The 13404-nt window shown below is 37.0% G+C and overlaps 1 protein-coding gene across 2 annotated transcripts in view; it reads right to left on the bottom strand.

Annotated features, from left to right (window-relative positions):
• The window catches only part of RAPH1 (Ras association (RalGDS/AF-6) and pleckstrin homology domains 1), a 79162-nt gene that overhangs the window by 44126 nt on the left and 21632 nt on the right, over positions 1–13404 (bottom strand). For both annotated transcript variants that reach the window (XM_064717737.1, XM_064717738.1), the window contains exon 2: positions 1547–1666. In XM_064717737.1, coding sequence (XP_064573807.1) covers positions 1547–1666 — 120 coding nt within the window. The remainder of the gene's footprint in view (positions 1–1546; positions 1667–13404) is intronic.

The raw sequence follows: 13404 nt of genomic DNA, 5'->3' as shown, positions 1-13404 counted from the left end.
TGTCCAGTTCCTTAAGATGAATGAGAATTAATTTTCTCTAAGAGAAAATTTTCAGAAGTTCTGGTATATATAAAAGCACCCCTGTTTTTCAGGCTTTAGACTGAAAACAAACATCGTCATACTACAGAGATTTAACTTCAGATATGCAGTAAAAAAAACTTGTTAAACACATTCTGCTTTTTTTCAGAATCAAAAGGATAGAAGCATTTTCCAAATGCTTTTTTGAATGGTGTTAGACACTAGCTCATTTTAAAACAGAAAGCTGATTTAGCTGTACACTACCCCTCTGCATGAAACTGCATAACATTCAAACTGGGATAAGAGTCTGAAATACTGTCTAAAATATTCATCATTAGCTCATGAGCATAATCATGGCATAAGCGCTTAAAAACATTCAATGAACAATCGTATTTTATTAACAGGGATTTAAATTCACTAAATTCAGAATTTTTTTCAGTAGTCTTTCCTGTGAATAACATGAAGTTATGAAAACCAACCCTAACCAGTTTATGTAGGGCACATTTTTTTCATGAAAACTAGCATAGGTTAAAAAAAGAAACTCTTTCTAACCAATACACTGAGTTGTTATGTTATGATGGCTAATATGGGTATATTACTGTAATAAATACCAGGATTTTGTAAGTAGCAAGCAGTAGGGCACTGTGATCCAGCAGCTGAGCCAAGAAGTACAGGGTCAGGAGCTGCTGGCCCTGGACTGGAATGTGTTACATAGGGAATCCAGCTCTTGCTGTCACTGAAACTCAACAGGCCTGCAGAACATCTGAAATTAGGCAAGGCTTGTACTGATAAAAAGTTCCTGAAGATATGCTTCAACGGAAAGAAGTTTCTCACCTAAACTTTTTATGCTCATTTTCTACATCTTTACTCAAGCCTTTGTTAAAAAGATTAAATGCGCTACTTTTTCCCTAATGTTTATTCTTCCTGAGCTCCCTTCTCTCCTCAGCTTGGCCTGAACAAAAAAAAAAAATTAAAAAAATTAAAAATCTATAACCCTAGAGACCATCAAGGAAACTGGAGACAGAAGAGGCAAGTTAGGCCCCATTCCTTCAGACTGAATCCACAGACTACTACAAAATATCTCCTGTGAAGCAAATATATTCTGGTTAAAAGCACCCCAACCATGCTTTGCTGGCTTTATTCCAGTTATTGCAGATCACTGGACACACATGTGATACGCCCTCACCATTATCTGAGCACATTCTCCATAACTGCTAACCCAGCAGTTTGGAGAACTGCTAAAAACTACAACAGCACCAAAAGCTTAATTCTAAATAATCATGAGAAGCATGGTAAAATTTTTTTTCATTTAACTTGCATCATATAGAATAACTTAAGCAGAATAAATGTTAAGACACCAGATATTCACAGAGAAAGCCAATTTATAAACCTTTAAATATTACTGAACTGGTCACAGGCTACTGTCTGACTTGCTGCAAGTGGCAGAGTCAAGCAGTTGGTATTCAACTGAAAAGAAATGTAATAACAACAAAAAATCATTCTGTGAGATGATTGAAGCCTCCCTCACCTGTGTGAGTTTGTCCAGCTCACCCAGCCAGGCCCCAAACATCTTGTCGAGATCCTGATCTTCCTTATCACTATCTTCTTCTGCACCATGGTCAAGCTCTTCATCTGACAATTGCTCCATCTGGAAAAAAAAAAAAGAAAAAAAGTTTTGATACTCAAACTTTCTTGTCACTGTCTAAGAAAAATGGTGTCAGCTACCATGTTTCTGAAACTTTTCATGAATCAAAGCAAATGCCCATCCATAAACTCCATAAAAAACATAAAAACTCCTGCTTACTAGTAAAGACTTAGTATGGAAGTTGTGATAGATAATTGCAAAGCCATTTTTGCAGCTCACTTTTGTCAGATGATGCAGAAAATGATTAAGAACAAAGTTCACAATATGTAATATACCATCAGAAATTCATGCTAGCCTTGCATGTGCCTTCATTGCCAGCTATTGTTGGCAAAATCTATTGACATTGCATTAGAAAAATTCAACTCCTGTTCCAAGGAATTCAGCTGACCACAGTTAAGCAACACCATTCAACCACAGGAAGTGCAGCCTCACTGCACTGCAAATAGATCACTACAGATCTGTAAACAGAAATGCCTAAACAGGCCATAGAGAATGTCAGCAATACATCCCCTGAGACAGTTCAAATCTTGGACACTGACCAGATCACTTCAGTGATACTGCACAATTTTTATTCAACAAAGGAACTTCTCTCTGGAAGTAAAGAGTCACCACAGCATCTCTCAAGATCCTCCTTCATTCAACAAATTTGTGACCAAGATAAAGACAATGTTCTCCAAAGTTTATCTGTTATTATCTCAGTGAAAAATAAACTTTTTTAAAATTTCTTTTCCAAACATATCCTCCAGCCTCTTTTATGGAGCTAAGACACACATGCCTTTCTAGGTACACTCATACTGGCAAAGACAGGATCCAGCTCAGGAAGAAAATTCACATACTTGCAGGGACAAAAATCTAGGTAATAATTTGAAAGGAATCAGGCAGTACAGAAACTAAATTTCAGAGATGTGCCACAGAACGTCCAGAAACACATGAGAACAGATCCCCAGCAAGAGCTTCACAAAAAATCAATGGTGAGTTGAACAGCTGGATTTAGGCAAGTCATGGGCTACATAGTTACTTGCTGCATAGCTTTCAGAAATCACCAGTTTACATTTCGTAGATTTAAAAATTAACTAAGTGCTTCTCTTCAGGAAAAGACACATCTTGGTCTGAAAGACCAGCGTCCAACATTGCACAGTCAAACTCATAAAGGATGTTAAGAAAAATGACTAAGGTGATCTCAGAGAAAAAAACTTCTCAATCCATTTTTTTTATATGACAGTTGTCATGCAAAAAAACCCTCCAAGATTTAAAAACAGTCTTTTCTTATTACTATATATTGCTTTTATTTAATTTTAACTTGATAAAATAGGCCAGAGGAGACTTCAGAGGTGATCTGTAATTCTGAGGTCAGCAGGAGCCAATGTCTCCCATGGATGCAAGACACTGCCATCCAGTTGCTGTAGGCAAAGCTGCTTCAGTCTGCTACCTGAACTTCTACTTTGGTAGGAGAGCAGAATGCATGTGCCTACCTTAAAAGAAGCAATAACATTAAAGCTAACTTTAATGTCATGGCACACTGCACTGCAAAAACACTGAACAGATTAAATTCATCATCTGAATCTCCTTTCTTCCTCCACTTGCTTTGAGTCCTGCATTCTAAGAAATGAAAGGAAGCACTTCCTAAAATCTAAGGGTCACGATGAAATTAAAACAAAACCAATATGCTTATGTAATACTGCTGCATCCTTCCACCAAGACTGCAGCAGTTTTTAGAGTCTGTAAGCCAGGCATGCCCTCCCCAGCAAGATTCCTCTCCATGATGCCTCTTGAGGCATCATGAAGTCCTCCCACATACAAAACTGAAGACAGCATGGTAGCAGCAACTCATACTCTGCCTGAACTTCTGCAAAGCAAACCTAAGCTGTGTTCCACTTTTATGCCCCTTCAAAGCTTTGCCTTACTATTTCTTAGGCTCTAATATGGACCAGAAATACTGTAAGCTCAAGACAAAACACATTATACTTAAGGTGATATGGTCAAACTGCTGTAGAAGTGATCACACAGCATTTCTCAATGTCTAGATACATTTGAAGAAAACAATTTTACTTTGAAATCTAAAGGAAGCTATTAAAGGGTGCCTTATGAAATATGACTATGAACTAGTAAATCAAATAAATTGAAACTGTGATATAAATCCCTCAGAGCACAGTATTTACAGAGACTTCACAATGCTAGCTTTTCCCTCTTGGAGTTGTTTCTAACACTCACTCTAGCTAGATGGACTTGTTTTGCATGCATTCATTATACTCACACTGTTCATAACTCGCCCTTTCATTAAGAGAGAAGCTTGCTCTTTTTACTAATATTTCCGAAGATCTAAGACGTGGAAAGCATTCTCAATTTCCTATACAGTGTTACTTTAGCTATTTTAACTAGGCATCAGAGACACTGCTTTGGTTCCAGTTACTCTGAAGACAGAATTAGCAGCCTAAAGAAAACTTTTACAAGTGAAGTACTGTTGTGTCAGCATGTCTGGCACTGAACCCTGGAGTACTTGCCAGCTCCTTGTAGTCCCCACCCAAGCTTCCTAACGTCAGCTGCATTTCCTATGAGCCTGTCAACATTAACTTGCAAAAGGCACACAGAGGTTAGTGTCTTGCTTCAGAAACAGCTAATATTAAGTCACAAGTTCTGTAAAAGGAAATCTTAGTACAAGTTCCACAACTGGAAGACATCCCAAAGGACACTAATTAAAGAATTAATTCAATAAATGAGGGCAGAGACAAAATGCTCAGAAAGCAGTATATGAACTTATTGGCATAAGAACTCAAAACCTTAGCCATTTCAAAAAAGAGTGCACATTCCAATTATAAACTTCAAATTTTCCTTTTTATAGCCATTTTCTTTCTCACTGTTGTTGATCACAGCAAACATGCACTGCACTTTAGCACATTATGATCTAAGTGGGAGTTATCACACCTTTCTAAGGATACAATATCTTTATTTATAACAAGAAATAAAACCAGCATAAGGGACGAGGAGCTGTGTGTTTTGTTTAGTTGGGTTGGAGTTTTTTTTTCTTAAAGGAGTCATTTAGAATTGAGTTAGATGTAAAAAATGGGGAAAGGATAATGGTTCTGATGTGATGCCATAAAGTAAGCCGCTTACATTCCTAAAACATTTACAGGGGAACAGATTTTAAATAGCTTTTATTTCTGCCTAGCTCGAACCAGATGATATACCAAAGTAACTTCAGGATTCAAGTTGTTCTTCAACACGTCACCTTCTATTCTCTTACAGCATATGTCAAAGTGGAACATAAAATGAGCAGCATCGTTCTGGGATACCTGGATAAAATACAGTATCAACACAGTGTGGTCTTCTAGACGTGAGGCTTCCTGCACTAAATAGTGGTGTATGTATCATTTCATTATCCACTATGGACTGTGACAGTCTCTTCTCTCTGTCTGAAGTGCTGCTCAAACACTGCACACTCAGAATCACTGCAAGTCAACAATCTAGTTTCCAAAACAGTTGATTAGATTTTACCTTTAAATGCATGGAGCACAGTATTCTAGTATAAGGTTATGAAAAATTATTAAGGCTTTCATTACAAGTTACCAGTTGTAACATGTAATCATAACCTACTATTTTAAATTACAGTGTAAAGAAACAAAACTCACCAATACTTTAGGGGAATAAACCAGAAAGATTTACTCTTTCAAAATTATTTTTATATTCTTAGTATGCCAGGACAAGCGTGAGATATTAAAACACATGAGGAAAGATGGAAAGCCCAAGAGAAATGCTTCAAATATACCATTTCAACATTTTCAAGAAAAGACACCACCACAGAATTCTGAAATTAAGAAACCATTTTCTTTATATCAACAGCTTTGGGACAGAGTTATCAAAAGTGTATCTTAAGTATCTTTCACTGAGACTCTGACATGAGGGAAGTGTCTTTCACTGAGACCCTATCCTGCACACTTACATGTTCAGACAGTAGCTCCTACCTTAAATTAACCAAGACAAATGAATTTTTTATTCTATGGTTAATATAATAAAGAAAGAGTCTTTCCTTATAAAGAAAAGACTGCACTGAAAAAAAAGCAGTTGGAAAATATTTAAGTTGCAGGTTTTCTCCATAACACAATTCACTGATGATGCAAAGACTAAGAGAAAGAAAAACAGAATTCTGAGTTGAACTGGAAACACTAATGTGCATAAAGGGTTAGTAACAAGAATGTGTTTATTCTCTATAATTTCAGAAGCAGTATAGTAAGGATTTTGAACTATAGAGCTTAGGTATGTTCAAAACCAACTGACAGCATAAAACCCCAAAATGAAAACATACCATCTATCAGCCAACTGATGTTTCTACCTCCAACCTTTCTTATTATTTAAATACAAGCTTGCACAAGGTTCTGCTTGGTCCTGAAAACAATAATTTGCCTTCTGAAAACAACTACTGAATTTGTTACAAAGCTATTTCAGGGATGCACTAGACAAGACACAAATGTTTCAAACACTATCTCAAGAAATAACTTTTTCTGCATTTTAACATCTAGCCTCAAGAACTACATAGCATGCCCTGGTTTGGGAAACACACTCACTCTAGACCTCATCTGGACATGTAAGCTCCTTCATTAGTGATAATTCCTGTGCTATTATGCCAATACCCATTTCTGTTAAAAAGCTGTACATGATATAACACTACGCTAATATACCATATGAACACATAAGCAGAGAGTGCACACATAAATATAAGATTCTAGCAGGTTTTCATCTCTAATATTCACCTGACTGCTTAAAGAGACAAGGCTACTTGAACAGAAAAAAAAACCCTAAAATGCTTTCACAAAACTGACAGGCAAAGCCCACATCCCTGTTCATGTTTCTAGACATTTCCATAATTAAAGTCATGGAAACAATGATAGGTACTTTGAGCACATATATTCATTTGTATCACATTAATACTCTGTCCATGTGACAGGGACCAATCAGACCTGGCACACTTTTCAGTCACAGATTCTTATGCCATAACTGACACTGACACTCTTCCCTTAAATTTAATACTGCAGCACACTAAGCCAGTGACAGGGCAGATCACTTGCTTTAGTACTTCTGTGTTACTTCTTAAGCATAAAGTATTCTGAAAATAATTACTCCTGAAAAAAATATTTGGAGGGGGATTAGAAAGTTATAGGAAACCCTTTGTGCATTATCCAATGTTCTATAACCCAGTTTATGTTAAAAGTAATCTAAACGAAAACCTGAACAAAAGAACATTTGTTTTCTTTAAGCTTCAAATAGCATACTAATAGCTGAATACCTCCCAAGGCTTCTGCACCACAGACATTCCAATGCCTCTCAAATTCAAAAACTAAGATACAAATCTGTCAGCCAAAAAATTCAAATTCAGAATGTTCCAAATGAAAAAATCTTATTTCAAGTGAAAGTCTGTTTCAATGTGCTATTTTTAGCCAACTTCGAGTTTCATTTTTGTTTTTTTTAAACCGTGCTTCAGGCAATAGTTTTCCAGACTTGGCACTAACAAAACAAGGTGAAAACATGCTGAATGTTTGATAAAAGACAAATCTTCAGACACTTCATTAAAAGCAAAGAGACCTTTCACAAGCAATACTCTGAAATACTGTGGGTGACCTCTTGAAATCTGTCCAATCTTGGATATCAATACATGTTTCACAAAAAAGCAGTCGTATGTCAAGATACTGTAGATATAATTAAGGCGTATAAAGCATTCATTATTACTGTGACAACCTTGGATTTAAGTCTACCATCTATTTCATGTCTTTCTTCCCTTACTCTCCAGCTGATAAAGGTGTTTTTCTTCACATTAACACATTATCTGCCACAATTCAACTTATCTGTCCTTTCCAACTCAACTACATTCCAATTATTAAAGAAGAAAGGGACTCAGCATTGCTCTGGAAAATCGTTTTTATTTAATTCCACACTTATTTTTTAAAACAAACTAATTAGTAGCAATTTGGAAATAGCATTGGCAAAAGAGAGAAATGTTAACACATGGGGGTTCTTTAAGCTGTTCTTCAAAATTAAAATAGGTCATTGTACTTCAGCAAAAACTATTTTTCAAACAGAGGAAGTCAAGAGCAGAATATGCAACATACAAGATTTATTCAGAGCAACTAGGAGAACAAACACAATTCCAGAATACACTGAAAGAGTTTAAAAGTGATGTACAGTTTGAGTATATTTCTTTTCAAGTCTTTTTCTCAGGCAGTTGGTCTAGACTGCAGAACTCCCTCAAGTCTGAAAAGCAGGCATCCTCACCTTATGGTCTTATTTTCAGGTTTAACTGGGAGATGCAAAACAGCACAGCCCACAATATTCCCTCCTTTGCCCACTGATCCCTGCAACATGCAAGAATGTACCTTTGAAACCACAGAAAAGAAATCTGCTGTCTGAAAATGCACGTTTTGAACTGCACAGGCTACAGTTTTAATAAAAGATCAACTAAGGCTGCTGAAAGTAAGTTATTCAAACATTCACAGCGCGATTTCTAATGCTCCCCTTAAAAACAGGCACATGCCCGTGCAAGAACTTGCCTTTGCCTCTAGCTGTTTGTATTTCAAGCCCAGCCAAACAACAACCTTTTTCACTAAGCTCATAAAATATTTTTCTTTACATTACTTATGAGTTTGTTATATAAATATTTATAGCACACAAGTGAACACATAACTTACATTTTAACAACTGCTAATGAAACAATTGTTTGAAAAAGCAACGGAAAAAAAAAAATCTTCATCAGATACCAGATCATACCATCAAAGCAAGTTGTCTCACTGCTTCTGGAATCCCCCAAAACACATCAATGCTGTATACAGCAAACACAGGTTTTCTGAAACTTGGTGCTGTTCATGACAGCACTCTTATCCCTCTCACATTCTAACAGACTGTTTAACAACCGCCCCCAGAAATCCTAACCAGGAAAGCCACACATATCACAGTTGCTCCCTGGTCTTCCACAGATTTAATACTTAATCTTTAGGAAAAAGCAGACACAGATATGACAACTCAGTATTCTTCACAGACAATATGAAAGAATCGAGCTCTTTTTGGCTAGCAGCATGAAGAAACAGAAAAACAATTTTCATATTCGCATCCTTTGCAGCTCCCTTTGTATTTAAGCAGAATTTGTACACTCCCGCTCTAAGTTTAGTTCACACTAGCACATACAGTTTCCTGAAATAAACACACTGAAGATACCAGAATGTTTACTTCATCATCTTGATTTGGGAAATCATTCTGATGTGCCACAGCAAAACCACCCACAGAATACCCACCCATCCACCCCTTCTTTGCCTGAAAGCCTTGAGAGGTAACATGGAAAGTGCATCAAACAGAACAGTCATAGGGTTGGTTTCTGGTTTTAAGCTGCCTTTGCATTATTATTACTTTATATTGACTCTACCTTTCCATAACTGCAACCTGAAATTTTAATTTAGTCCCCAAAGTGTGCCTCCTCGTATACTGGAATACATTTATAAGGTCTTCTTTCCTGTAGAAGGGAAGCACCAAATTACAGAAATGCCACTACAAGAATCTAACTGCATTTGAAATTAGCGCTGTTGGGAAGGCACACAGTAAAACCTTTATTCCCTCCAACACATTTCAGTGCCTGACTCACATCTAGCCAAACAGATGCTGCCTTGAAAAGAAGGGGCTTTATCAATCATTGCATCCTATTTCCTGAACCAAGATTCCAGCCAGAGTACCCAAGTGGACATTAAATTAATTCCCATAAAAAGTGCATCCTAGATTACATCATGTCTCACTGAATAGCCTTTATGATGACAACCTGAAGACGACTATAAAAAAATATTTAGATCATACAAACATAACTTGCCTTAGCTAAAGTATTTTTCAAGTAGAGAGAAAAATAACCCTGTAAAATAACACTCATTAGTTGCAGAAGCCAACATCTTAGATTCACCAGCTGAGACCAGAGAACTTTCAGTGTTTAGCCTGTCTTCAGTAGGCAGATAAATACTTAGAAACTACATTAGTGCTAATTTTCTGGAATCTTCATCATGTGGTTATTGTAATGCAAATACTGCTGCAGCATCTCTTTGCATTCAGTTTTATCTTTGGAATGATGCATAAAAAACAATAATAAATATGAACAAGCAGACTAAGAATAGGTATGATTTTTTTTGTAATATTTAGCCTTATACACAGATCTCAGGGAATACCCAAATATTGCGTAGCTGTGGCCCAGTAATAACAATCACCAGGCTAACAGCATCACTTTCAGGATCACCCTGCAGTTGAGAATAAGCATTAGCCAACCAATCACTCAAAATATTCATATCCTTTTACAGACTGGCCGGTTGTGCCTGTAAAGGGTCTCTTTCCACCAGGAATAAATATTCAAAGAAACTAATTTTTACACATACACTAAGTTGTCTTTCAACGATAAGAGAGCAAAATAAAGCATGCAACTGTCCACTACCCATAAAATTGAACATCTCAACAGTGCTTACTGTTATAAATGGTATAAATGAATGATTAAACCAACCAGAAGGGAAACGTAAGAAAATCACTTAGGTCATAGGTCAAATTACAATGCAGGTGAGAGTACTTCCTCATAAGGCTGAGCTACTCTATGCTTTAGTACACTTAAAAACTAATTTTTGTTCAAAGGACCCTCTCAAGGTTAAAAATAAGCATCATGCCAGTACTACTTAAGATACCACAGCAGACACTGGAAATCTGTATGATGTGGGTACTATCTAGACTCAGAAGTAGTTGCCAAATCCCTGTCCACAAGGACCTAGTGACAGTCTATGAACCATGGCTCAAAAAACAGATGAGTAATGCTTTAGCTATGATAAATAAACAACATTCTTCACAGGTTGCTTTTATGACAGGGTATATATTTTTTATGCTAACCTCAGCTGGAACAGGCTGGAAGGCAACTTAGGTTTCCTGGTAAGAATTAAGACTACATTGTGAACAGATGCATTTCATTTTAGCCAGAACTACTGTCTCCAGAAAAAAAGGTGAAAAAAAATCCAAACCACAATTGCCTATTTTTCAGAAAACCCACAAATGAATGTTTGATGCCTCCAAAGAACATAGTTATTTCACTGTTAGCATTTATGAATCACCACATTTTGTTGTTTACAGCTAGCCATGACAAAACAGCGTGACACTAAGAGACATCACGTAGAAAAATATTTAGAGGACGAACAGGGGAATAATCTTTTGGCTGAAACATTTCTTTAAGAAGGAGTAAGTATATTCAATTTATAAGACATGTGATTCACTTTAAACCCACCTCTAACAAACTGAGCAGAAGAACACTGCCATAAACCAAAAATAAACACATCTAAACAGGCTACCCCTGCTCAACTAGTTTTATATTTTATGCCACTAATAAGACCAGCTCTAAGTACTGCAATTGGCAGTAAACTTTCATCCTCCAACTTCACAGCAAACTGTAAGGAGAGACATAAAACCTCCCCTCTATCCCCATCACTCTTTTGCATCACCAACCTCTGCACAGGACATGTGTCTATAAAGTGTGAGGTAGATGACAGGGGAAAAAAAGAGAAAGTACATGCTGTACCATGAAGTTACCATGAGAAATGGAATTACTATGTAAGGAGAGGTTTTTTCCATGCAAGAGCTGCGTTCTTGTAGGAGGCTTGGAAGGACTGCATTGAGGGAGCAGAGGTGAAAGAGAAGGGCTCAAGAGAGCCTTGTATATCAGAAGAAAGAGTGATGTGGGGCTCTGGACAGAGATGAGTGGCCGCAGTCAAAACTGGAAGGAAAGGCTGGAAGTCAGCAGCAACAGGGCAGCTTTCTGAGAAAGGATGGGGAGAGGATCACTTGGCAGTAAATCAGCACTGCTCACCAGGCAGAGATGGAGGCACATAAGCTGAAAGGGTCCCTGCTACACAATGAGACTTGGCAGCAACTATGCGGCACGAAAAGGAGAAAATACAGACACGTTCTTCATTATATGGATATAGGTGAAAAAAAATGTTTGTGAATGTCAAAACTGAAGCAGAATCACTGCTTCAATAGAGTATTTTATCAGCATCTTCCCTTGAGTCTTGCAGGTGATTAAGCAAAATTTCAGATACTCATAAGACTCATATGCAATAGTAAAGAAATAGAAAGCCAACATCCTGCTGCATGAACATCAATTCACCATTTTCCTTGGTGATATTTCAAGAATCCAAGTTGTATTTTGAGAATTCTACCAGCTGAGAGAAAAAAAAAAACAAACAACACCTGAAGGAAGTCCTACACTTGCTCAATTCTTCTTGTTTTTCTCCTCAATAAGTAAAAGAGAAGCCATTCCAGAAGTGAAGCCAATCCACAAAGCAGTTTTTGAGCGACGTCTGGTTGAGCAAGATGCCAAAGCTGGATGCCACCACCACCTTTCTCTAGTAAAGCCTGCACAAATTCCTGAAGAGGAGAGTCTTGAGCAGATTTAGAAAGACATTCTCATCACTGATAAAAGCTGAACAAACAACTTAATTCTTATTTGTCATTTTATCAGATTGTCACTGAAGAAAGAACTCTCTCCAGAGCTTCTGACCCCTGCCCCCAAAACCAAGCCCAGGAAAAGAAAACAAAATAAACAACACTCCACCCTCATAAATTAAACCAAACAAAAAACCCAGAGAAAACTGACAATAGTTCTCCTGACAGTTTTTTCTTTTTAGTACTTTCTTCTCTTGGAATTTTTATTCTACTGTTAATTCAACACCCTTTCTCTCAAGGGTGGCTTAATGATCTTAAAGCAAGAAGTCCACACAATAGCTCAAACCAATATCAGTAATTGGAGGTACAGAGCTATGAAATTTGTCACACACTGCCAACAGGAATCTAAACATTGCCTATTAAGCACTGACTTTAATCTCTAGCATATAAGCCTTCTGAAACTAATTAAAATTGTTTTAAAATTAATTTTGTCTACTTAAGATATTCTCTAAAGATATATGTTCATAGTGAAAGGCTGCATTACTTCAGTTTCTAAATAAATCTTGGCACCAGAAAGTGAGGGAGGGAAGCAGGGAGAAACACTACAGCTGGGTACCACTCCCTGGAAAAAAAATATTTAAAGGAAGAAAGCAGCCTCAACATAAAGGCTATGTCAAAGGTTGGAGAAGTCTAAAAGCCAGTTAACACCAACTGATGCATTGCAAAATACTTTATCTAGAATTTAATTGCCTCAAGATTAAGACCAAATGTAAATATTTAACACAGAATCAATATTTTAAAGTGCACATTCCTGAAAAAGTAAGGAAATTACCTTCCATAACAAAAAGGAAAAAAATACAGTGTAAGTTCTGCCACTGGGGAAACAAACATGAAATTTTTATACAGTAAACAAATCATGAAGATGGGGCTGACAGCTGGATTTTGTAAAGGAGGACTTTAAACAGAAGTATTTAAACTCATGGGATTAGGCCAGCATTCCTAAGAAATGCAGTTCAGATCTTAAGCTGCAGAGACCTTGTCTAAGCAGCTCAGCAAATGAGTCACATAAACAACTACTGTAAACTCTGCTGCTACCACACTCGGTAGCTTTGTGAATGAAGCTTTTCTTGCATATGAAAACTAAAGACAGAGTGTTTTGCTACTGGAACGGGGGGCAGGGGCGAGAAGGAGGAAATAATCAAGTATATCAGCAGACTCCATACTGCCACTTAAAATCATAAATTTCAAATTTTCTTCCCAAAAAATTATCTTTCCTCAATCACTTAAACAAATGAGGCACTTAGCATTTGATT

This window comes from Zonotrichia leucophrys, chromosome 7, assembly GCF_028769735.1.
Source record: "Zonotrichia leucophrys gambelii isolate GWCS_2022_RI chromosome 7, RI_Zleu_2.0, whole genome shotgun sequence".
Classification (NCBI taxonomy): Eukaryota; Metazoa; Chordata; class Aves; order Passeriformes; family Passerellidae; genus Zonotrichia; species Zonotrichia leucophrys.
This window is presented reverse-complemented; position numbering and strand designations above follow the sequence as displayed.